Genomic DNA, 26,857 nt, shown 5'->3' with positions numbered 1-26,857 from the left:
CTTTCCAAGAGTTAACATGAAGGGGTATAGAATTTTGTCAAATGTTTTCTCAGCATCTAATGAGATGATCGTGTGTTTTTTTCTTTGAGTTTGTTTATGTAGTAGATTATGTTGCTGGATTTCTGTATATTGAAGCATCCCTGCATCACTAGCATGAAACCTACTTGATCATGATAGAGATATTTTCATTGTTCTTGGATTCGTTTTTCAAGAATTTTATTAATTTTACATCAGTATTCATAAGGGAAATTGGTCTGAAATTTCCTGATATGTTGGTTGAAATTATATCTAAATAGAGTGTTAATATGTATCTGATTATTTTTTTAAAGGCTGTTATATAACATATTTTGAGTAGACTTTCATGTCTTTTTCTTGCTCCTGTGTTTTGTAGGGATGCTTTTGTAGAGATATTAACACATCCTCTTCCAGTGTTTCTGTGATAAATTGCAAATATGTCTTTCCAAATTATCAGTTATTATTGACTTTGATAATATTTGCTTTCTTGCCATATACAAGTTTTCTCTGTATTCAACTTATAAAGTATTTGTCTGTATTTTCTTCTATGCCTCTTGAAGTGATATATTTTTTTGTTTGTTTCAGAACTCTGATCCACCTGGAATTCATTCTTGTGGACAGTGAGGTTAATGGTTATGATTTGTCTTTCTCTAGATGCTCAACCTTACTCTTTGTTCTTTAGCTTTGAATTCTCATTTGTCATTGTGGGGTATCTGTATATACAGCATGATGCGTGGGTCTGGCACAGGCCTGCCACTGCAGGGGCGTGGAGGTCAGAGGACAGCTTTATGCAGTTGACTCTCCTTCCCCAGTGTGCGGGTTCCAGGGATTCACTCAGGTCATCCCGTTTCTGCCACCAGACTTTACTCAGCCATCCAGTTAGCTCGTTCATAAACTTAAAAACAAACAAAAAATTATTTTTATGAAGTGAAAACAGTTCCTTGGAATTATGTAATATTTGTGTACAGTGTGACTGGTGTACACACTGAGGTTAGACCTTAAAGTTTAAAATTAACATTGTCATACCAGGGGAGGAAGAGGAGTAGGCCTTCTTTGATGCAGTCAATCCTAGACATATTGTAAAATTCCACCTTCACCGCATTCACATTTTTAATTGTGCATGGTAAAGGGTAACTGACTGTGTCTGCTGTGGGGTCTTCCCTGCAATGAACAGCCTTGATCATCTCACTGTTCCCATAGAAGAGGGAGGTCACATGATTGGTGAATCTTTGTAAGAGTTGCCACTACAATATAGTCTCATAATCTGTGTTAGTGGTTTAAGTTGGCTTTAGGATATAAGTCAGTTTTTGACATTTTCACTTTGAAACTGGCTATAGTCTCTAATTTTGCACAGAAAGTTCTTAAGGGTGATTGCTTTCCTCATTGAACTCCTGCTTCATAAATAGCTTGTACCTTGGAAAGGACCAGAGAACTGAGTAGTTCTGTGCCTTTCTCATGGCTGTAGGTTTTCACACATCCCGTTCGATGATTTTTTACCTATATCTTTCGTTTTTGTGGATTTACTGAATTCAAGTGTATTCCTTTTAATGGTTCAAACTGAAATGTGGACAGTTCCCAAATGCATCAGCATTGACTAGTGAGGACTGGTGATTTTGTTTTCAAGGTTTTTAAAGTAGGTTGAGATCTTTTCTTCTATACACATCTTTCTTTTCTCTTTTAGACAGTTAGCTGCTGCTTATAATTACCTTATGACCTCACTCTCCTTTCTGTTTCGGCAAACATTTTCTCATTTTAATCACATTTAGAAGTTGAGTGGTGAGGAAGCATTGCTACCAGTAACGTTTAGTGTGAATACACCACACCTGTGTTGGTGTGAACTTTTAGTAACTGGATGCACGGCTTTGCCTAATTTGCTTAGTAACAGAGTTTGTTCCTATTTTAGCTAATTGGTACGCTAGTAAACATTCCGTTACGACAAAATAGACAAAATAATTTACAAAGAGAAGGATTCTAATGTGACAGTGTTACGCTTTGTTTGGATATTAGAAGACAATGATAAGGGCCAAGGGTCTACTTACCTGCTTACCTCTAAGCCAAGAGCAGAAGGAGGAAGGTGTGGGGTGCTACTGTCCTCCTCATTAGAATGACCTGTTGACCAAAGGCCCTCCTCCTAGCCTCACTCTGGGCTGTGTTAGAGTGTTACTTGAAAACTGGTAGACTGAGTAGGATGCTATGCTACTATTTTTTTTTTAAAAGATTTATTTATTTTATGTATGTGAGCACACTGTCACGCCTCAGACACACCAGAAGAGGGCATCAGATCCCATTACAGATGGTTGTGAGCCACCATGTGGTTGCTGGGAATTGAACTCAGGACCTCCGTAAGAGCTGAGCCCCTACTACTATCATTTTTTAATTGTTGCTTTCTATGGACTTACGTACTTTTTGGTGAAGATGTTAGACATAGTGAGCAGTAAACAACGGTGAGATATTTGACCAGGAACTCATTTTCTTGTCCCCTCTTGGGCTAATTCCGAAATATTGATAACTTATTGCTATTTTAGCAGCAAGGGAATTGAGACTTTAATTTAAACGTCTAACTTTTTTGTCAATAATTAAAGAGATGGAAATGTGTGTGTGCTCATTGTCTTGTGTGGTATAGACCTCTGTGGACTCCTTCTCACACTTCTCTCAGGTGAGGTGGGTCTAGTAATATGTCCGCCAAGATACATAGTTATCCCTCAGACTCTTTGTAAGTGTCAGGAAAATACTACAGCTCCTTTTTAATTTGCCATTTCAGAATGGTTGACATAGAATCCAGGTGGGGAAACTGACTTAGCCCTGGGAGAAACGTGCAGAATGGAAAAGAGGACTGGAAAGTCCATCTCAGTAGCTCGTCACGGTGCTCCTGCTTCCCGGCCTTTCACACTGGTCCGGTGGTACGGCCGCCTCTGGCCTTTCACAATGGTCCGGCTGTCCTGCCGCCTCTGCCAGTCTTCTTGTACTTAGGCTGGTCCTTCACTCAGAGCCCTTTTTCAGAGGGATGACACAGACAGTAAAACACCGTGGCAGCAGGAGCACCAGCTTCTTTCCTTTTTCTCTCTTAGCAAAACCAAAGCCTAGTCTCACATTTCCTGTAGTTGTCCAGAGACAAAACTCATAAATCAAGTTTTACAGTGTGGAATAAATTCCGTTCGTTGTATTTTTTTTTTCCTATAAGATCTTTCCCTAACCTTAAAATGGTTACTGTTTAAGTTACAGGAAATTGAAACACTGAGTTGTTAGTCTGACTTACATATGTGGTATTAATAATATTCTTAGCCTGGATAACAAAAATGGGTGCGTCCCGTTCTACCTTCTCCATACTTCCTGCTCCGTTTCCCTTTCCACCCAAGAACCCTCCACGTAAGGTATGACAAAACACAGACTGCTGTAAGCGAAACACAATAGAGGATTAGCAACGACTGCCCAGGGTCAGAGAAACCAACTTCTTATGATTTTATTTAAAAATTAAAAGAAGACACAAGTCCAGGCAAGTCTAACAGATTATCCGTCTCCTTTCAGCAGTGTTCTGTAAGTTGAGTCTTCTCAAAGGTCCCTCTAAGCAATGGATAAGGTTCTGGTTAAGGAAGCACAGGAAAGCTTTTCTGTCTGTCCCCTTGACAACTAGCCCTTCTAGGTGAGTATCTGCCTTGGTTGGCAGAGTTGTAGTAATTCCTTGTGATCTGGGTGAAGTGACTTTGTGAGTCTCCCAAGTTGTCACATGAAATACCTTTCCTGACTACAGCCTACACCATTTCTAGGTCATGAATTATGAGGTCTCCTACGTACTGTGTCTCACTGGTGCTTCAGGGTTACTGTGAGAAGACCTAGGTTTTGGTTTCTGCTGTGCTTTGAGCTCAACATCCTTCTTCTTCAGGGGATATAACAGGAAAATAGTGTATTTATATGAGCAAAGTATTTTTTAAGTACACTTCCTTATGTTTTAGATAGCCATAGATCTGCAATGTGTAGATCTTGACACTGTTAAGACACTACTAATTTTAGAGATAACATTTTAAAGGTTGGAAAGAAAAACCCAGGAGTTTGCTCCCAAGGCCTGGACTTATGTTGTAGTTGAAAATGAATTTCTCATTCCTATTTGACAGACATCTTCCTATATTATAATTAGGGATTGATCAATCATAAAAAGCACTTTATTTGAATATATATTAATGTATAGTTTAATAAAAATATATTTAATATTTTATTAACTTTGAATTTTTCTTAATAAAAATACTTTTCTTTAAGTGTTTCATTTCTTTTTTAATTGTTTGACCTTTCTTTCATTTTTGAGCCAGTCACATCTGTCATTTTCCTTAGTCTGGTAATTTTATATTGGGGTATTATTCTTACTTTACCCATAGCACTGTATAATAGAAAAATTATACTGTTAATTAGATAACTTACTCAGAAATTTATATTTATAGTTTATACCAAAAAATAATTACATGACAGTATTTTAAAAGAGGCCACGTTTAAACCTGTAAAGACAGCATTTCACATGTGAAACGTGCTTACTTTCGTTCTTTGAGACTTGAGCCCAGTTATTAGTTTATTTTAGATCTTTGTATTTGGAGACTTGTTTGTTCACTTTTTAAAATGGAACAGAATGTTTTTGAGTAATGTTAAGATAACCTGAGAAATGTCTTAACTATCATCTTTTTGAACAATAAATAGCATTCCCTCGGTAGTGAAGTAGCAATGCCCCTGATATGCATTGATTCTCTGCCTTTTGGCTGATTTAGTGAGTTCAGTTTAGGGTTTATTTGTTCAGTTCTGAGCCTTGCTAAATTTAACTAGGCTTGATGTCATTCCAGGGTACTCTGCCTGCAGCTAGTTCGTAAGACTCTGGATCAAATTAAATCAGGAAAGAAACACTAGTCTGGGCTTTCTGGCTAACAGTCATAATTGTGTGGTTTTCCAGGTGGCCTCCTGATAGCATCTGCTCACTTCGGTGCATATGTGTGTGGGACAGACATAGACTACAACACGGTTCATGGCTTGGGTGAGTAGAATGTACAATGTTAGTCTTTGTTGTTAAGCCAAGTAGGCCTGTACAATCAGAAGGTATCTTTATGTGACATTTTAATGTATAAAGTACAACATTTTAATGTAATTTTCCATAAAACTTCTTTGAGTGTCCACACTTGACAATATGATCATTCAGTGTATGAGATGTGAACTAGAAGAATATTAACATGAAGAAGAAAAATTCCCTCCATCCCTGGCCAGGAACTTGCTATCTTAATACAAGAAGTGTTTGTTTGTTTGTTTGTTTGCTGCGATTTGTTTTGCTTTGTTTTTAAAGGCAAACTAAGGTTGGAAAACAGTGTTGGGAAGGAAAATATGAAAGAGATGGAGTGTCCCATTTGTAGTCAGCAAGTACATGTTAAGAACATGTACCTGGAGGGATGGGGCTGGGGAGATGGCTCAGTGGTTAAGAGCACTGACTGTTTCCGCCTAAGACTCAAATTCAATTGCCAGCATCCACGTGGCAGCTCACACCTGTCTGTAACTCCGGTTCCAGACATGCATGCTGGCAAAACACTAGTGCCCATAAAATAAAAGTAAATAGATAAGTTGATAGAAGTGTATGTATTTCTAGTTAAGACTATCATCACTGATTTACTCATCAATCACGCATTGAGTAAGGTTGGATTAATATTTAGTCTTTGAGTAACGTGAAAATTTAGATTATTGTGACTTGAAACACTTAAGGTGTCTACAAATTTAAAGGTTCTGCCTTAAAATGAGTGTAACTTGAAACATTAATCCACTTTAATTTTGTAGGAATTACTGAAACAATTTCAAGCTTAAAAGCTTCACTAATGGTGTGTGATTGAATAGAATTAGAGTAAAAAGTATATTTCCCTTAGTGGAATGCTACTAAAAATACCAACTTAAATTCATGCTTTTGAAATTGCTTGCCTCTATGCTAGTATTCCTCTATTGTAACTTGGATCAGTTCTTAAAAGACTTTCCTTCACTCCTATAGGTTAATATAAAGGGGAGGTTTAATTACATTTTCTGTTGCTGAAACACTTGTGTGCCACACTAATAACCTGGCTTGACCTTTTTCCCCTTTCTATTGATTCTTTGGTCTCACCATATGTACTGTCTGCCCTTGCAGCTTTCCCCACCAAAAGAAAATAAACAAAAATCTCACTGTGGAAGCTGCCCTTTTGTCCAAAAAAAAAAAAAAAAAATAATAAAAGTATACCCTTTTGCCAAAAAGCTTTTCTGGTAAATGTTCCCTGGCCTGAGTCAGTGGTCTGGTTCAAGCCTCTGGATTCTGCTACACTGTCAATAGTGGATCCTCATCAGGACTCCTTTTGGTTGTCCTGTTGTTACCATGTACCATGGAGATCCTAAAGCTTTGGTTCTGGAGGCCCAGCCCTTCAAGTGCTCCAGTGGTTCACTGAAGGGGGAGTTCATAGCTGCGGTGGGCCATCTCAGAGTCCTGGATCTGGGCCTGGGTGGTCGCTGACTCTTCATGCTCACCCCCTTAGGGCCAGCTCTCCAGCTCTCCAGCACTGCTCACATGAGGGGCAGGGCCAGCTTTCCCCAGTGCTGCAGCTGGCGAAGTGGGGGGGGGGCAGCTTACTCACTCAAACTACCCAGCCCTGCCTGCCCCCCCTCCTACTGAAGCGGGGGTGTCTTCTGTGTAGCCCCAGGAGGAGTGGTCTCGGGTATGCTCTGTGTACTGTTTGTGTTAGAATAAGTAAACTTCTAAGACTCACTCTAGTTTATTGGTAGTAGAAGTGACATATTTGTTTTAAGAAAATTATCCCACAGAGCTTTTAAGACATTCTTACTTACTAAAATTTTGAAAAGTAATTTTAAAGCCTTCAGGGAGTTAATTTTGAATTCAGAAGAGTTTTCTAGAATTTATCCAGTTGCTAGGTATGTCTCTGTTTCTGACTTCTTAGTTTATATCATGAACAGTCTCATGCTTTCCGAGTTGGAAAGTCAAAATCCTTTCTTTGAGTCCTGTGGGTCCCTTTCGCTGTATTTCAGTTTTCTCGATCTTTTGCCCACATGCTGCTGAAAGCCTGAGATCTGCTTTTGGCCTCACTTTCACATTGCCTGTGATCATGTAGCATGGCACCTCCTTCAGCCCAAAACACCCACTGAGGGCACAGAGCTACTATTCCGAGCGGCAGTATTGACTTTCAGAGGCTTCCGTGCTTTCCTGCGATGTGCTCCCTGGTGCTGATTTTACTCCTGACGGTTTTATTTCAGTCTCTTTAAGGTTCTATGGTTTGATGTCTGTGTACGAGTACACATAACTATTTTCTCCTGTCATTTATTTGTCTATTTATTCATTTATTTTTTTAAACCCTGTTTCTTTTACATCGCACGTTGCTTGGGGCTTTTCATCCTTTTTTTGAAAGTTTGTTTTACTGTAACATCAATCATACTACAAAAAGTATATAATCATATGAGAATAATTGCTGGACATGGTGCGTGGCTTTTATTCCCGCACTCGGGAAGCAGAAACAGGAGGAGTCTGTATGTTCAAGTCCCTGCCTTAAGAATACTGCTAGAGCAAGCAGTTATGAAGCTGGTCCCTAAGTTAGAATTGTACACATTCTCACCACTGCCACTTGTCTAAATGATGATGGCTCCAAGTTAGCATGTTCCAGTCTTCAGCTACCTGATGATTCTCCTTCAGCTAATATCAATGTCAGGTTTTATGTGTCTGAATGTGTGTGTGGTGGTTATATATCTCATAATTTACTAGTAAGCTGCTTTTCCTTTTGGTTTCTCTGATTTTAACACTGACGTGACACCTCGTCATCATCATCCAGTTAGGTCTCCTAGTTGCCAGGCTTCTGATTACTTCCAACTTTCTGTCTTCAGACACTGACTTTTCTCCAGCAATGTTTCTGTCTTGTCTAGCTTCTGCATGGGCAACAGCTGCTGTGTTTCACAAGCTTTCTCCGTTTCTGTTTCATTTTTCTCATCAAACACTCATTCAACATGGAAGTCTTTACTGCTGTGGGAAAGATCATGTTCTTCTCACTTAAGTATCTTACTGATGAATATTTCATACTTAGAAAATATTGGCCACTTAAAAAAGTTACGTTTTACTATTCAGAGTAATCAGGTGAAATGATATTTGCCTAATTGTGCATACAATCAGGATTACAAATGAATGCATTTGTAAAGTGTATGGGTAAGTTTGCACAATCATGAAAATACTTTTTAGATAAACTAAAGAAATTAAGAATACTCTATTTGATGGAGTAATTTTCTACATTCATTTTCTTTCTCTTTAGGAAAGGCTAGTAGGAAAAACCAGAAATGGCGTGGACCAGATGAAAACATCAGGGCAAATCTTCGTCAGTATGGCCTAGAGAAGTTTTACCTTGATGTCTTGGTTTCAGACGCATCTAAGCCTTCCTGGAGGAAGGGAACATATTTTGATGCAATCATCACAGATCGTGAGTTTATTTTCATACAGAGCAGGAATAGGGTTAGTTTTCTGAAGTACATGTTAAGTACAACGTATATTAACACACTATAAGGTGCCCGCCTGTTCTAGGCTTCTTCTCACTCTTCAGTTCCTTACACACAACAATACAGAATTATGGCTAAGCAGCAGGTTGCTAATTTAAGTACTTAAGGGTTTGTGATTTTATTTTAGCAAATATATTTATTCCCCATCTGTAATTATAGCTGTACATAATTTGCTGTTGGTTTCCTTGCATTTTTTTTGAGGCATGTATTTTTATATTGACTGTGATTGTTACTATGGCAACTAGATCTAGAGTGTTGTTTATGGTTACTGTGTCAACCTCCAGGGGTTTCAGCAGGCTCACATCTCTCCACAGGTAAAAGCCTGTGTAGCCTCTGTCTCCACTGGCACCTCCCCTCTAGACTTAGAGAAACGTGGGGCCGTACAAGCCACTGGGCTTGCGAACCAACTCACTTCAGAACACTACATGAAAACTCAGGTTCTGCACCTTTAGAATACCGGATGTCTGAGGCAGCCTGTGTAAGCAGAGGTGCCTTTTCTGTAGCAGTGGTGAATCTGTAGGTAGTGCAGAGTGCAGGCTTTTTATCTCAGCTGGCTTTTGTTCCTTGATGACTCGGAGCAGTTTAAATCTCACAAAAGGACTGCCCTGATGGCATTGCGACATCACTGTGAGTGAGCGTTATGAAACTCGGTGACCTTTCATTATTTACTATTCGTTCTTTCACCGTACTATTTCCCTTCTTACTTCAGTGTGTATTTTCTGAGAACACAGATAGGATCTTAGCAATCAGTCTTAGTAAACAGATATAATCAGTCAGTTTTGTCAGTTGAACCACTAATAGTGTGTACTGTTTTGTTTTTCCTTTAGTATAGGGTACACTTCAGAGGCAGGTGTAGCATTTAGTAATTTTGGGGTTCCATTACTCAAAACGTACAGCTTTACACACTTGTCCTTTCCTGAGCATTTTACGTCGAGCATTTGCCGGTAGAACAGTGCGTAGGTGATGTTTTCCCTTCCCTGGTGCCTTAATTTGGGTTTCTATTGCTGTGGCAAAAACTCCATGACTGAAAATTGAGTTGGGGAAGAAAGGGTTTATTCGGCTTACACTTCCAGATCATAGGCCTTCATTGGAGGACGTCAGGATAGGATCCCAAGCAGTGCAGGAACCTGGAGGCAGGAGCTGGTACAGGAAGGGTTCTGCTTAGTACCTTGCTCCCCATGGCTTGCTCCGCTTGCTTTTGTATAGAATCCAGGACCACCAGCCCAGGGGTGGCCCCACCTACCACGGTCTGGTCCTCCCTATTGATCACTAAGTGCAACACCTTACAGCTGGAACTCAGGCATTTCCTCAGCGAGACTCCTTTCCTTTGATGACTCTAGCTTGTGTGAAGTTGACACACAAAACCAGCCAGAGCACCTGGTTATCACATCTCGTTGCAAACCGTGTGAGCCTGTCCCTTGCTGGTGACTGGTTGACTTGACTACCACGTTGTTTTGTTTTGTTTTCTGCCTAGCTCCATATGGTATCAGGGAATCTACAAGAAGGACGGGTTCACAGAAGGAAATACTGAAGGGAATAGAAAAATGGTAAGTGAAATTCAACAAGCTATTACTTTGAAAAAATTGTTGATATTTTTATAATCGTTGTGAGCAGTATTATACCTTTTACTTACTTTGAAATATTTTGTTCTTTTCGTTAGTCCAGAAAGTCACGTTCCTGTCTCCTTGACTTATCACCTGAGTGACATGTTTTTGGACCTGATCAATTTTGCCGCCGAGACCCTCGTACTGGGCGGAAGACTAGTTTATTGGCTACCAGTCTACACACCAGAGTACGTCGTCTTTATTTCTTTTAATGTCACTTTCTACGGTATTTACATGTGTTAAGGATCCTGTTTCCTCATCTCTAATTTTGCTCATATTTTCAGATTTAATATTTATCAAACGCCTCAGTCTACTTATATACAAGTAAAAAGTAGTTCCCTTTCACTTAACGGATTTTTTTTTTTTTTGACCCTTTTAAATTAGGTATTGGCAAACCATAGCTGTAGGGGCAGGTATACTTGTCATACTGTTTTTATACTGTGGTTCAACTTAGACCACCTTTTACAATATTATTTTAAAAAGTTAGAAAGCTCACAAAAGAGTATTTGACAAAAAATCTGGCCATGATTATACCAGTGGTAAAACTAGCACTTGGAAAGTGTAGGTAGGATGGCCAGAATTCAGGGTCAGAGAGAGAGAGAGAGAGAGAGAGAGAGAGAGAGAGAGAGGGAGAGAGAGAGAGAGAGAGAGAGAGAGAGAGAGAGAGAGAGAGAGAGAGAGAGAGAGAGAGAGAGAGGAAAGAAAGTCTCTACTGCTGGCTTTCTTACATGCCAGTTATGACTGCCTTAAATGCAGTAAACCTTTCCTACCAGCTCAGACCGAAATACAAATTCTTCATGTATGCAAAGCTGTGTCTTATGTTGAAGGGGACTGACTTTGCTGCTCAGTAACTGGTAGCTGCTGAATGGAGCTGTGCACATCAATGGTAAACATAAGGTGTTAGAGTAAGACGGTGTTAAAGGGACCTGGAGAGAGGCTCAGTGGGTAAAAGTTTGTGCTATCAAGTCTGATGACTTGAGTTCAGACATTGGGACCTACGTGGTAGATGGAGAGAGCTGCCTCCCAGGAGTCTGTCTCTCTCTGTGTCTCTGTCTCTCTCTCTCTCTCTCTCTCTCTCTCTCTCTCTCTCTCTCTCTCTCTCTCTGTCTCTCATCCCCTCCTCCCTCTCTCCCTCCCCTTTCCACCTTTTCTCCCTTCCTCTCCTTCCCTCCCCTTTCTTTTTCTCTTTTAAAAGGATAGGGTCTCAGGTTTGAAAGACACTATTAACATTACAGTTCAGCTGTTCAGTCTGCTATAGACCCTGTCTTTGCCGTGTATTCTTATTCTAAATCTCCTGAGGACAGCAGTGGTAGCTTAGGAACCTCAGGGTTTGGAAGCCCTTGTATCTTTTTGTCTGTTTTATGGTCATTGTGTTTGAAGTGACTTTGGCCTAGCTTTAGTCATGCCTTGTTTATCACTTGCTAAGTACATACATCTAGGTTACTGAATACAGGCTTCATGTTTTCTTGGAGGTTTAGAGTACTTGTTACTCTTGCAAAATACCTGGGTCCAAGTCCCAGCACCTCACAGAGGTGTCTCATAGCTGGCCATACCTCTAATCCTAGGGGATCAGATAATCTCTTTTGGCCATTGTAGCCACTAGACATGAACATGGGTGCACATTTATACATGCAGATAAAACACTCATATTTATAATAAATAAATCTAAAAAGTTAAATCTAATTTAGTCCATTTACTTTAGAAAATGAGGAAACTGGTTTTCAAGAAGCAGTGTGCATTTTGTTGGCTGATCCTTGTTTTTGTTGTTGTTGTTGTTTTTTTTTTATTGCTGTAAAGAGACACTAAGAAACAGGCAGTTTATAAAGGAAAGCATTGACTCGGGGTTGGAGCCCTGAATGTTAGAGTCCATGATTATCAAGGTGGGAAGCATGGCAAAAGGCAGGCAGGCAGCAGGCAGGCAAGGCATGATGCTAGAGCGGTAGCTGAGAGCTTTTGTTTGCTCTTCAAGGTGTGGGCAAAGACAAGGAGAGAGCTCTAACCAGAGTTGGCATGGGATTTTGAAACCCCAGAGCCTACTCCTAGTGACTTCATCCAGCGAGTCCACATCTACCATTCCTTTCCAAATTGTTCCACCAACCATGACCATAGGAGCTTACGGGGCCCCTTTCACTCAAACCATCACAGCACTAAGGTAACTGAACAAAGCCCCAGTGCCAGGGATGGGACGCTTCCCTATCTCTGTTGACCCTGAGGTCTCCACACAAGACATGCTTTGCCACTGATTCTGACTGCATCCCAGACTGGGATCAGAAGGGTCTGTCGCTGAGACGCCACCCTGCATGCTCGATCGCTCTATTCTGCTCGTGCTAGATGCCTTTGTTCAGACTCCGGAGCCGGTTTTCTGTGTAAAGGCACAGACTGGCAGGATCCTCTCAGTCACTCAGTGGATCCCATCTATACCTGGCTTAGCTGTAAAACACCCAAGAATCTCATTGCAGGTCTGATCCTTGCTTCCTGTTCTGATTATTTCCACCTCGTAGCTTGTGTAGCTGTGCTTTCATGTCTGTCAGACGCCTCTTTACATGCGTAGAACACTCAGGTTGGCGTCATGTAGTGAGACCCTCTACACAGTGTGGGAGGACCGCTTAGGGCCCATTGCACTCCAGTGCACTTAGGGCGGTGCATGGCCTCAATGGCCAGTAGCTAAAAGCTTTCTCAAAAGGAGTTGACAAGGTCCCACGCAGCACACAAAGACTCCACTGCTTCTGGACATGGATGCACGGAAGGGAAGCATTACCGTAAGATCTTCAGAACCGATAATCATTCTTTGTGAGCTAGCGCCCCTCCTCAGTCTGGAGTGCTGCACATCTCACCCGCTAAGAGAGCCGCTGGCTTGTGCTTATCAGCTGTTTTCCACTCCGCAGATGCTCCTCTCTGAGCATCAGTTACTCTCGTGGGAACCAGTGGTGTCGCCCTGTTACAAACACCCCTTTGGTTAATTGCTCTTCAGGCTTTATAGGGACTTGGAAACAATGTTAACCACATTTGGCTTTCTGTTGGCTTTTCCCCTGGGAACTTCAGCTTGACACAGACATGGCCACATTTGCTTTTGAGTGACTGGAGCAGAACCTGTCATCTTCTCTTTCTTTCCTCATCCATCTTGACTTAAGACAGCCGAAGTCACTGAGACTCCCTGCAGAGTCTCTCCTACTCCATAAAGGTCAGATGACTGTGGGGCTCAGGAAGTCCCCGCGTCTGTTCTGCACCGGCTTCCAGTGGCTCTGTCATGTCCTACCTTGTTTGCTGACCTGAGCCTGACAGTACTTTCATTCCATTGCGTCTCTTTGCATCCGTCACGGTTGAAGTCTTCCCGTGGGTTCCCAGGTTTTGGATCCCTTACTGATAGGGACTCTTTCCTGGCTGACCCTTCCCACTCAGCTATAAGAAATGGTAAGGAAGTGCCTCCTTCATCCGCCTGTTTTCTGTTGTGATCCCCCTTACTGCAGGACAGCCGAAGCACAGTTGGATGTCTTATGACCTGTGTAGAGGTAGTGCATCTGGCATAAGCCTTCTTTGGATCAGTGGTGATCTTCAGCACCAAGTGTCACATTCACGCTCCCTAAAGCCCTGCCGTGACAAGGCCAACCACAGAAACAATCTCACTGAGGGAATGCTGTTGTTGATCTTTTCTATCTGAGGAAACAGACAAATGTCTGTTTGTCCCACACATGGTACCAACAGCACAGCATAAAGGCAATCCCAGAAGTCTGGCTTGGTTGAGCACAGTGAATTTAGAGTTAGTTACAGAAGCTTTAGCAACTCATGTGTAGCTGAGAGAAAACCCCACGGCAGCTGTTAACTCTCTGTACACTCGTGGGCGTGGGTCGTCCTGGGCCCGCTCCTCCAGTAACTGTCTGTGAGTCTCGGGGAAAGGTGCGACCTCAGGAGCGCCTTCCTCCGTGACAGAAGACCGATGGGCCCAGTCTTGGGTATAGCTGCTGCTAGTTGAAGGGGCAGTGGCACACAGGACAAAAGGATTTCTGGATGCAGACAACGTGTGCTGCATGCAGTGGACATCATCATAGCACTCCATGCACAGGAGACACAGGGACTTAAGCTAACTGTATTTCCAAAGACCTTCAGAAGTAGCCTCTATACATTTCTTCAGTAGCTTTTCTAATAATTTATACAAGGAAAAATGTCCAAACACTTATAGCTCCAGAGATGTTTTAAAAGTAGACAGAACTGGGTTGGGGATTTGGCTCAGTGGTAGAGTGCTTACCTAGGAAGCGCAAGGTCCTGGGTTCGGTCCCCAGCCCCGGGGAAAAACAAAACAAACAAACAAACAAAAAAAAGTAGACAGAACTATGGAGGCACATGGCTATAATCCCAGTATTCAGGCTCCTGAGGCAGGAGGACCTCAAGGTTGAGCCAGCCTGGGCTACCTGGGTGTAAAACTTGATATTAATTTCTTCCTTTGTGTTCTGTTCTATATTAATTGAAAGTTTTCTTTTTATGCACTATATTCTAATCAACATTTTTCCTTCCCCAACCCCTCTCAGATCTTCCTCATCCATGTCCATAGCACCCTTTCTTTCTCTCTCCTTAGGAAACAATCAGGCAAATAAGCCATTTTTTTAAAAAAATTAAGGAAGAAAGAAGGAAAGCCTAGGAAATACATAAAACACAAAATACATGCAAAAGGGCAGTAAGACAAAAAAAAAAAAAAAAAAAAAGCTCAAACAAGGCCAAAAATTGTGATATATATTTGTAGAACAGAATTTTATTCAGCTGTTAAATAACATTATGAAATATGCAAATAAATGAATGGAACTAGAAAAAGTCCTCCTAAAGTAAACCAGACCCCCAAAGACAAATAGTGTATGTTTTCTCTCGTATGTGGATTTTAGTGTTTAAGCATTCATTCAACAGGCGTGCTACAAACTGTGTAACCATAGAGGTTAGGTACAGAGTAAGAGACACGTGGGAGGGTGGGGCAGGGGAATCTCTCTAGGGCGGGAAAATAGAATGCACACACATGCAGGATTGAAGCAGGGATTAGATGTGGAGGGGGATGGAAGAAAGGAAGTAAGGGGGAAGTATGGAGAGGAACAACTAACACATGGCCGTTTGAGGGCCATGTGGAAACTGAAGAGGCTTAAAATGTTTACACACATGAGAGAAGCCTAAATGGTGTCACCAAGTAACACGGGCGACTGTACCCCGACTAGACATCAGTGCCAGGAATAGTATTCAGCGAGATTGTTTTTCTCGTAGACATTTCATTGAGAAATAGATTTCTCCCAGCTCTGGCTAGCTCAAGTGGGACAAGTACTGTGGTATTTGTTCCCCTGATAGATTTTTATCAGTTCTTTCCGGATCCTCCCGTGCTCATTAGGACATCTCCATTGTCTTGTCACTACATTCTGATATTTGTGGGTTGAATATTCCCAACTTTCACGGCTGAAATAAAGCTGAAACAGAGCATTGGTTTGTCTCAGAGCTGCATGGCTCCTGAGTGAGTCTGGTGGTTTGCCCAGGTCCCACCAATCCATGGAGCTTTTATCATCTGCTTTCCTCTTGCCAGCTAACTGCTAAACTGGCTTCGTGGAAGGTACAAATCCCGCTGCTGGCGTTAGTGACAGAAGCGACGACGGACCAGTGAGGTGGTTCAGTGGCTCGCTTGTTGCACAGGCCCAGTGACCAGAGTTTGAGCCCCGGAATCCACGCTGTAGAAGGAGAAAACTCCCAGAGCTGTTTCCAGGCTCCACAGCTGTCTTGTGGCACAGGCCACGTGAAATAAACTTAGGAAAAAGGATATGATGGCACCCGTATGTCAAAACTTTATATTATATCCCATAGCCGATGTTCAGATTGTCAGTTAGAGTGAAGTGCGGGGCTGTGGAGACTCTTAGTGGTTAAGAGTGCTTGCTGTTCTCACCAGGGGGCCTGAGGTCAGTTCCTAGAACTCCCACTGGGCTGCTCATCACTCGCTTGCTCCTTCAGCTCTGGGCCTTCTATGGCCGCAGGAAACCCCCCCACAGGTGGCAGACAGACACACGGAGATGCTGCGTAACAAACAGTGGCCAGGAAGCTGAATAACATGTCTCAAGTTAAGATTTTGGGAACATATTTTAATTTAGTCACTGAAACTTGTGGAAGAGAACATCTTTTTGTCCTTATCTAGGAAACAAGAAAGAATGACTCCTTAAACAGTTCAGCGTTGGGTAAATTCAGTCTGTCTTTCAGGTGAGATATGTAACATTTAGAAAGAACCTAAAGTTTTACAGGAGGGAGAGTGATTGAGAAGAGATTCATGAAAAGCTCTAGGCTTACGTGCGTGACTGGTTTTGCTTTTAAAAACCTCTCGGGTATCATTTGCAGTCCTGCAGTTCCCACTCTGCAGTCTTCTCGCCTGTGCTTTGTAGTATTTCCACAAAGTTGTGCATCCATCCCACTACAAACACAACCGCCCCACAGTAAACATTGCCATCGACTCCTGGCGAAACCCCTGTATGGAGCCACCTTCCTCCTGCCTTTGGCAACCCCTGATCTAAATCCGTGTGGTTTGCCCGTTTGGACTGAATTCAGTTTTAAATCGGTAACCTATGCCACAGGGGAATAATAATAAAAACAGAATTAGGTATTATTATAATTGTTAGGCAGAGTACAGATTTAATAGTTGGTACAGTCTGCTGATAAGGAAGAGACTATTTCATATACATTGAAGATGTTTTTAAGTTATCATTCAATTTTTTTTCAGTATGTTATTTTGGACATATGTTCTCCATTGACTTGGTCATTCATATACAGAGTTAGTCCTCTATACCTGTGGTTTCTATATCTGGATTCAGCCAATCTTCCATGAGAAATGGAATTTGGGGCATGATAGTTTTACATGTACTAAACCTAAGACTTTCCATTCTTACCATTTCCAAAGCAGTGCAGTAGAGCGAGTGCCATTCGTATTTGTGTTAGACATTCTGAGCAACTAGAGATGATTTAAAGGACACAGGAGATTATGCATAGGTTATGCAAGTGTCTCCTGGCTTCCGTGACTCCTTGGATTCCTGTATGGGGAGGGAGATGTTCTATAACCAGTTCATAGCTACAGAGGACTGTAAGAGGCCGGTGAGAAGGTAGATTTCTCAGTAAGGTTGGGAGTCCAAAAAAAAAACCTCCATTATCGTTATATGCTGTTAAACACATCCTGTGGTTTGTGCCTACCATGCCCTACTCAAAAGAGAAAGCTAGCTACTGGCAACTTTGAGCAATATTAGCATTATTTGTGTCATCTAATATACTTATAATTATTTTTTATGTTTATGAGTACACTTCAGACACACCAGAAGAGGGCATCGGATTCCATTACAGATGGTTGTGAGCCACCATGTGGTTGCTGGGAGTTGAACTCAGGATCTCTGGAAGAGCAGTCAGTGCTCTTAACCACTGAGCCATCTCTCTAGCCCTTATAATTATTTTTTTACAGATGAGTTTGACTTATATGTTTTTATTTTATAGTTATAAGAGGCTTAAGTGGGCTGGGGAGATGGCTCAGTGGTTAAGAGCACTGACTGCTCTTCTAGACGTCCTGAGTTCAATTCCCAGCAACCACATGGTGGCTCACAACCATCTGTAATGGGATCTGATGCCCTCTTCTGGTGTGTCTGAAGATGGGGACAGTACTCACATAAAATAAATAAATAAATCTTTAAAAAAAAAAAAAGAAGCTTAAGTATAAGAAATTTGTATTTGTAAGTATTAAAATGTCTTTTCAAAACACAAGTCAGTGTATATGGAAGGTTTTTAAATTTCTTTAAAGGGTTGGAACACAAGGCCAACTTACGCTACATAGTGAGAAATAGCTACCTAAAAACTGTCCATCCTGGGCTGGAGAGATGGCTCAGTGGTTAAGAGCACTGACTGCTCTTCCAGAGGTCCTGAGTTCAAATCCCAGCAACCACATGGTGGCTCACAACCATCTGTAATGGGATCCGATGCCCTCTTCTAGTGTGTCTGAAGACAGCTACAGTGTACTCATATACAAAATAAATAAATAAATCTTAAAAAAAACTGTCCATCCTTAAGTATGACACTGCTTTAGAGACCAATGGGTTGTCCTGTGTAAAAACTTAAGCTCAAGGCCATATTTTCTCTCTGTTTCTCTTTTAAATTTAGTTTCAGTCATGATGTAGAGCATATTTCTTCCTTTCATAAGGAACATATTTTTTCCTTCATTTTCTATGAAGATTCTAAATTTGATATGGACTAGTTTTATAAAAAAGTACATTATTTTTGTCTATAGAGTAAGTGCTAAAGACTTTTTAGATGAGGAAAAACCAAAACGGTCCTAAGTTCTCTAAGGAATAGCCAAGAATGACTTCAAGAGAATTCCTTTCCCCTGATAATGGGGTGAAGTGTTGCTGCTTAGCGAGTGAGTGGGGAAGGCTTTGAGCATGTGATTGAGACGGTGAGGAGGTTGTTGTTGGAGGTCAGAGAGACATCGAAAAGTCACCAAGAGTGGTGGTCAGGGTGATGTGGACACATTAGAGCAGCTAAGCGGGTTCAGGGTCCTTAGCCATTACTGTTCCCATTTCGAGTCTGAGGTATAAGATAGCCTTTGTCATAGATGTGTGCAGAGACGATTCAGAAAGGCACAAAGGCTTGCAAAGGAAAACTAAAGCCTGCCTTCATTGCTGTCAGACGCTCCCTGCTGCTCTTCTCTCTGCTCTGGTGTTTTGTGCTGGGCTCTCTTAGTACATGTGTTGTCCTGTGCTTCAGGGATTCGTCATTTCTGCTCATGTCCTAGAGCAGCACTCCTACCACTCAGGGTCATAGCCTCAGTGTCACTGCCTAGTGACAGTGACCTGGGCACTAACAACACTGGAGGTTTTATTTGTATTTAGCTCTCTGAATTATTTCATATAAAAAAAACCTTTAGACTTATTTACACATCTCCTAGAGGCCTCAAGATGTCATTGACTTTTTTTTTTTTGTTGAAGGTGTCATAAAACTCTTCACTGAATCATTGTCTTGACCGTCAGGGCGTTGCTGTGGCCTGCACTTTTGTCTACTGAGCTTTTGTGGCCATTAGGGCATAGTCACCATCTCGCAGTTTTGTGGTTTGTTTGCTGTTCTTCATGAAAACATTCAGTTTGATTTTTCCCAACCAGCAGCTTCCTTCCTGTCTTCAGGTACTCCGAGAAGATGGTGCCTTGGCACCCCTGCCTGAGACTTGTTAGCAACTGCGAACAGAGGCTTTCCAGTCACACAGCAAGGCGCTTGATCACGATGGAAAAGGTGAAGGAGTTTGAGGTAAGTTGCCTTTTGTGGTTTTAGTATAAATTCTGGAGGAGTCAAAACCAGGTCTTTCTAAACAGTTTTCCTGGAGTAGGATTGGTTGACGTTAGTCTTGATGGTGACTCTGTAGCACAGCAGGTAAGTTTAGGAAGAAGCAGAGGCTGAACTGGCTGTGGCTATGGCTGTGGTAGGGATAGGAGAGTGGCTGGCTGGCTTGAAGAGCAGAAGCAACTCACCGTGCCTAGGGCTTGATTAGATTCCTGTTGCAGGAACAGGACTTCTGGACTGCAGACCCGAATGCTTGTCCTTACCTGTTATAAAAGTGTGTCCGTGTGCACAGATACCTCAGCATACCTGGAGGTCACATGACACCTGATGGACTTGGTTTTCTTCTTCCACCATGTTGATTCCAGGGATTGAACTCAGGTCATTGGGTGTGGCAAGCGTTTTTACCCACCGAGCCACCTCACCAGCTGATTGGCACATTTTAGTGGAGACAGTGATTCTTTATATAAGGAAGAAAGTAAACTTTCCTCATCTATTAGGTAATATTAGTAATCCTAGTCATCCTCATGTTCTCATTCCATTTTCTCTCTCTCTCTCTCTCTCTCTCTCACACACACACACACACACACACACACACACACACACACACACACACATATAAATTTGAAAAAAGAAAAAGTTTAGTAACATTTCTTACTTTCTATCCAGATTAGAAATGATATGAATAGCATCTCATTTTAAAAAGGCTGCTGTGACAGGTCAGAATGCCCTCTTTGCTGTCCTCTCTGGACTGATAGACTCTCAAATGCACTGGCTTTTTGGCCCAGTCCTGTCTGCGTAGGGCGTGCAGAACAGGGTGATTGTGTCTGAGTATTTCTCATCTTCTGTCTCCCTTTGACTATCATCTAATTTATATTTACCTAATTCTAGGTCTTTCACGGTGGTGATTTAATCTTGTGTTTGTCACTTTCCATCCTTCATCCTGTCCCCATTTGTTATTGATCTTTAATTTGGAGCCAATCAGTAAATTAATGATTTCTGCTGACTGACATATTTGGTTTACATGAACAAATCTGAATCTCTCTCCCTATCTTATTCATATCTTCTAAATAGATGTTTCTAAAATATTGCATTTTGCTACTTTATGCAAATATATTAGTTAATCGTTTTTTATTACTAGATAATGTTTATAAAGTTTACAGCATAGTTAAATTATCCTCAAAAATCAGGCTCTAGTCTCAAGGCTTTTCAGGAAACTAAGCTATTTATCTGCATACACAGTTGATGGTTATCTACTGTAGATGTGTGGGTATTTACATTATGATGTCTATGTACAGGTGATCTGATGAGAATGCATGGCTGTTTAGTTTAGAAAAACCAACCAGCTGCTCACATCCCAGCCTCATCTCCCTAAATGCATTGCACATGATAGGATCTGTGGAATGCACACGATTTTCATTGTGTTCCAAACATTTATGTACTTATATTTATCAAGGTATATCAGTTCTAAACAATTATTTTATAGTAACAGCTTGTCTTCCTTAAAATAATATTATACATTTTGTACTGGATAATTTGCCAATAATTCTTTGTGGAAATCAAATGATGATTTACCATTAGGTGTTTAGAACATCGAGAAGGGGGTGTTGGGGATTTGGCTCAGTGGTAGAGCACTTGCCTAGCAAGCGAAAGGCCCTGGGTTCGGTCCCCAGCTCCGGAAAAAAAAAAAAAAAGAACATCGAGAAAACTCCTGGAGTGCTTTCTGTATTTATTGGCACAGTGACAGCCTTCAAATGCCAATTTTGAATCCAGCAGAAGGCCCATGACCTTACTGTTGCAGTTCATTAATCAGTACTGGCCCTCTGACTCTAAACCCTCTGTCTGACGGTGTTAATGTGTTTAATACTTTTGTTGTAGACTGTCTCCCACGGATAATGTACTGGTCTTGGGGACATTAATTCTAGGTAGAAATATTGTGGTAATGATGCGATCTAGTAAGTTAACCATGAGTGTAAAAATCAAGTTAGCATTTCTATAGCAAATACCTTGAAAGCCTCAGAAGACAAGATAAAGTGAGCTATTAAGATAGATTTGAGAACTAGCTAGTTAGCTCAGTGGATAAGGGCACTTGCCACAAAGTGATTCCATAAAGACTGGCAAGTCGCTGGCAGTGTTCAGAAGCAAGCAGAGGATTTAAGTTTCAGAAATGCCTCACATTTGTGAAGCTGGAAAGCACAGAAGTTGGTTTCTGGTGAGCGCTTTCCCTGGCTTCCCTGTCTTCCTTGTAGCTGTGTTTCATACAGCGTTTGTTGTTTAGCCTACCCATGTTGTCCATTCCTCTTTTTACAGTGATACCAGTTACACTGGATTAAAACCCACCACAATGATCTCTTCTACCCTTAGTTTCTGCCTCAAAGGCCCCGCTGCTAGCTGTACTATTACTATTGAAGTAGGGCTGATTTAAGCATTACCAGGGAGGTATAAGCTAGTCCTCAATGCTAACTGTTATCAACTTAATAGAGCACATGAGTCTGTTGTTCAGGGCAGCTCTCCCTTTTCCAGTCAGGGCCACCTCATGTGTATGGACACTTTCCTTCTGGGATGCTAAGGGAAGTGAGCTGTGGATCCTTCGATAGTAGTTCTACAACTTCTACAAACTACAGAATGCCATATAAACACTTGAGTTAGTGATGATACTAATACCAGACATGTTATGTTCCAGGTGCAAGACAAATACTTACACAAGACAGAACTATTACTTGTAGATGTTATGGTCCTAATTCTTGTTAGCAAAAAGCAAAGTATATCACATTAGCTTCCTTCATCATACTGCCTACGTACATAGCATTTCCTGAAGCAGCATAAATTGTGTTTATGAATTATCCAGACATGGAGAAGCTTCTAATCCTTCTATTTTTATGGAAATTAAAACAAACAATAAACTAGTATCTGTGTGCACTAATTTCATACGTGCTTTCTCCTGAGTTTAGCTTAAGAAAATTTACTATTTTTCTCCCAAATGTATGCTTCTGTAAGCAAATTTATTTCAAGGTCAAAGGGGGAATGGCTTTTGAGAGTTCTTGTTGTATATTAAATGATAAATAAGCTCACTCTCCTATAAAACAGTGCTAGTTCTGGCCTGGCGCCCTCTCTTCGTTTTACTGTTGCTCTTGTTTGAAACTGGTGCAAGCTTGCGCATTAAACTGTGTCTCACTGTATAGCCCTGGCTGTGCTGGAACTCGTATGTCGATGGGTCTGGCCTCCATCTCAGAGTCCTGCCTGCCTCTGCCTCCCAGTGCTGCCCCACCACACCAGGCTGACACTGATTTGTTGTTTTTAAATAAGAAAAAACCTCCTAATGGTCACACTGGTATAGTCTAACTAGTGTGGGATTTACAGTGAATGTCCTTTCTGCTTTCTGTTTCCTGCTGAGGAATGATTGCCCTTACGTCAGGTTCAAAGCTCTTTATAAACCAGGTGGACGCAGAACTGTCAAACACTTCTCGCATGTCTCATAAATGGTCCTCAGGCCTGCTCATTGCCGATGACTTTGGCAGTGGGAGAATATTAACAGTAGGTTTTGTACTTCATAGATGGCCACCTTGCCTTGTCACTTGTTAGGTCTAACCTCACTCTCAAGTTGGGCTTCTTGGATACATTGTTAAAGAATTCTATTGTTAAAGGTTCTATTGTTAGAGGTTCTATTGTTAAATGTTAAATGGCTCTCTCCAGTTTAAATTGTAGGAAATAGGTTAGATTGTCTTAGGAATGTGAATGTTTGCATCTGTACATTCTTACTTTTAGTTTTAGTCTCATTTAATTAATTTCTTGTACATGATGAAGTAGTTCTTTATAACCATGTCAATGTTATGAAGGTGCCTGGTAAGAAAACCTATTTTTCGTTGTTAGGATCCTCACTGATTTCTTGTAGAGACTAAGTGAATAAAGTGCCAGGTTTTTTCAGGACTTGCTTATAAACATTCTTATCCACTTGAGTTTATTTCCCCCTTTCAGAGATAAGAGTCTTCCTTCCTTCAGCCTACTGATGACTAAATAGTGGCCAGGAGAGGTGAAAAGACCTTTCCTACATCACATGATCCTCTGTTCCTCCACTTAGAGCATGTTGAGATGAGAGTTCTGGGTGTGCTGGTGAGTGGCAGTTTGCTTGCCTATCAATGCCAGTCCCAGGCTTAATTCCCACTCCCACACAGTAGATAAGAGCCAGCGTTCTGAAGCATTGATTCTTAGTTTCTGTTTAACGCACTCTTTGCTTTCCCCTGTTGTTTTTACCAGTGTGCTCAGGGTGCCACGACGGAACGTAATACATTTTGCTAGAGTTAACTTTCTTTTTTTTTTTTTTTTATTATTATTAACTTGAGTATTTCTTATGTACATTTCGAGTGTTATTCCCTTTCCCGGTTTCGGGCAAACATCCCCTCCCCTCCCCTTCCTTATGGGTGTTCCTCCCAACCTCCCCCCATTGCCGCCTCCCCCAACAGTCTAGTTCACTGGGGTTCAGTCTTAGCAGGACCCAGGGCTTCCCCTTCCACTGGTGCTCTTACTAGGATATTCATTGCTACCTATGAGGACAGAGTCCAGGGTCAGTCCATGTATAGTCTTTAGGTAGTGGCTTAGTCCCTGGAAGCTCTGGTTGCTTGGCATTGTTGTACATATGGGGTCTCGAGCCCCTTCAAGCTCTTCCAGTTCTTTCTCTGATTCCTTCAACGGGGGTCCTATTCTCAATTCAGTGGTTTGCTGCTGGCATTCGCCTCTGTATTTGCTGTATTCTGGCTGTGTCTCTCAGGAGCGATCTGCATTCACATTTTGATCATCCGTCTTGAGTTTCATTTGTTCTAGGCATCTAGGGTAATTCAAGCATTTGGGCTAATAGCCATTTATCAATGAGTACATACCATGTATGTCTTTCTGTGATTGGGTTAGCTCACTCAGGATGATAGTTTCCAGTTCAACCATTTGCCTCTTAATTTCCACAAAGTCATTGTTTTTGATAGCTGAGTAATATTCCATTGTGTAGATGTACCACATTTTCTGTATCCATTCCTCTGTTGAAGGGCATCTGGGTTCTTTCCAGCTTCTGGCTATTATAAATAAGGCTGCGATGAACATAGTGGAGCACGTGTCTTTTTTTATATGTTGGGGCATCTTTTTGGGTATATGCCCAGGAGAGGTATAGCTGGATCCTCAGGCAGTTCAATGTCCAATTTTCTGAGGAACCTCCAGACTGATTTCCAGAATGGTTGTAGCAGTCTGCAACCCCACCAACAATGGAGGAGTGTTCCCTTTCTCCACATCCTCGCCAGCATTTGCTGTCACCTGAGTTTTTGATCTTAGCCATTCTCACTGGTGTGAGGTGAAATCTCAGGGTTGTTTTGATTTGCATTTCCTTATGACTAACGATGTTGAACATTTCTTTAGGTGTTTCTCAGCCATTACGGCATTCCTCAGCTGTGAATTCTCTGTTTAGCTCTAAACCCCATTTTTTAATAGGGTTATTTGTCTCCCTGCTGTCTAACTTCTTCAGTTCTTTGTATATTTTGGATATAAGCCCTCTATCTGTTGTAGGATTGGTAAAGATCTTTTCCCAATCTGTTGGTTGCCGTTTTGTCCTAACCACAGTGTCCTTTGCCTTACAGAAGCTTTGCAGTTTTATGAGATCCCATTTGTCGATTCTTGATCTTAGAGCATAAGCCATGGGTGTTTTGTTCAGGAAATTTTTCCAGTGCCCATGTGTTCCAAATGCTTCCTAGTTTTTCTTCTATTAGTTTGAGTGTATCTGGTTTGATGTGGAGGTCCTTGATCCACTTGGACTTAAGCTTTGTACAGGGTGATAAGCATGGATCGATCTGCATTCTTCTACATGTTGACCTCCAGTTGAACCAGCACCATTTGCTGAAAATGCTATCTTTTTTCCATTGGATGGTTTTGGCTCCTTTGTCAAAAATCAAGTGCCCATAGGTGTGTGGGTTCATTTCTGGGTCTTCAATTCTGTTCCATTGGTCTATCTGTCTGTCTCTGTACCAATACCATGCAGTTTTTATCACTATTGCTCTGTAATACTGCTTGAGATCTGGGACAGTGATTCCCCCTGAAGTCCTTTTATTGTTGAGGATAGTTTTAGCTATCCTGGGTTTTTTGTTATTCCAGTTGAATTTGCAAATTGTTCTGTCTAACTCTTTGAAGAATTGGATTGGTATTTTGTTGGGGATTGCATTGAATCTGTGATTTAACTTTTTGGTAAAATGGCCATTTTTTAACTATGTTAATCCTGCCAATCCATGAGCATGGGAGATCTTTCCATCTTCTGAGATCTTCTTCAATTTCTTTCTTCAGAGTCTTGAAGTTCTTATTGTACAGATCTTTCCCTTGCTTGGTTAAAGTCACACCGAGGTACTTTATATTATTTGGATCTATTATGAAGGGTGTCGTTTCCCTGATTTCTTTCTCGGCTTGTTTCTCTTTTGTGTAGAGGAAGGCTACTAATTTATTGAGTTAATTTTATACCCAGCCACTTTGCTGAAGTTGTTTATCAGCTTTAGTAGTTTTCTGGTGGAACTTTTGGGATCACTTAAACATACTATCATATCATCTGCAAATAGTGATATTTTGACTTCTTCTTTTCCGATCTGTATCCCTTGACCTCCTTTGTTGTCTGATTGCTCTGGCTAGAACTTCAAGAACTATATTGAATAAGTAGGGAGAGAGTGGGCAGCCTTGTCTAGTCACGGATTTTAGTGGGATTGCTTCAAGTTTCTCTCCATTTAGTTTAATGTTAGCAACTGGTTTGCTGTATATGGCTTTTACTATGTTTAGGTATGGGCCTTGAATTCCTATTCTTTCCAGGACTTTTATCATGAAGGGGTGTTGAATTTTGTCAAATGCTTTCTCAGCATCTAATGAAATGATCATGTGGTTTTGTTCTTTCAGTTTGTTTATATAATGGATCACGTTGATGGTTTTCCGTATATTAAACCATCCCTGCATGCCTGGGATGAAGCCTACTTGATCATGGTGAATGATTGTTTTGATGTGCTCTTGGATTCGGTTTGCCAGAATTTTATTGAGTATTTTTGCATCGATATTCATAAGGGAAATTGGTCTGAAGTTCTCTTTCTTTGTTGGGTCTTTGTGTGGTTTAGGTATAAGAGTAATTGTGCCTTCATAGAAGGAATTCAGTAGTGCTCCCTCTGTTTCAATTTTGTGGAATAGTTTGGATAATATTGGTACGAGGTCTTCTATGAAGGTCTGATAGAATTCTGCACTAAACCCGTCTGGACCTGGGCTCTTTTTGGTTGGGAGACCTTTAATGACTTCTTCTATTTCCTTAGGAGTTATGGGGTTGTTTAACTGGTTTATGTGTCTTGATTTAACTTCGTACTGGTATCTGTCTAGGAAATTGTCCATTTCCCTGCAGATTTCCAAGTTTT

General features: G+C 41.2%; 1 protein-coding gene across 3 annotated transcripts in view; it reads left to right on the top strand.

Annotated features, from left to right (window-relative positions):
* Trmt11 (tRNA methyltransferase 11 homolog) overlaps positions 1 to 26,857 on the top strand; it is a 445,416-nt gene that overhangs the window by 10,906 nt on the left and 407,653 nt on the right. For all 3 annotated transcript variants that reach the window (XM_032894853.1, XM_032894852.1, XM_032894850.1), the window contains exons 6-10: positions 4,943 to 5,023; positions 8,301 to 8,465; positions 10,016 to 10,088; positions 10,202 to 10,333; positions 19,301 to 19,421. In XM_032894853.1, the coding sequence (XP_032750744.1) occupies positions 4,943 to 5,023; positions 8,301 to 8,465; positions 10,016 to 10,088; positions 10,202 to 10,333; positions 19,301 to 19,421 (572 nt within the window). The remainder of the gene's footprint in view (positions 1 to 4,942; positions 5,024 to 8,300; positions 8,466 to 10,015; positions 10,089 to 10,201; positions 10,334 to 19,300; positions 19,422 to 26,857) is intronic.

Source organism: Rattus rattus, chromosome 2 (genome assembly GCF_011064425.1).
Source record: "Rattus rattus isolate New Zealand chromosome 2, Rrattus_CSIRO_v1, whole genome shotgun sequence".
NCBI lineage: Eukaryota > Metazoa > Chordata > Mammalia > Rodentia > Muridae > Rattus > Rattus rattus.
The sequence above is the reverse complement of the archived record's forward strand: the minus strand, read 5'-3'. Positions and strand labels throughout refer to the sequence as shown.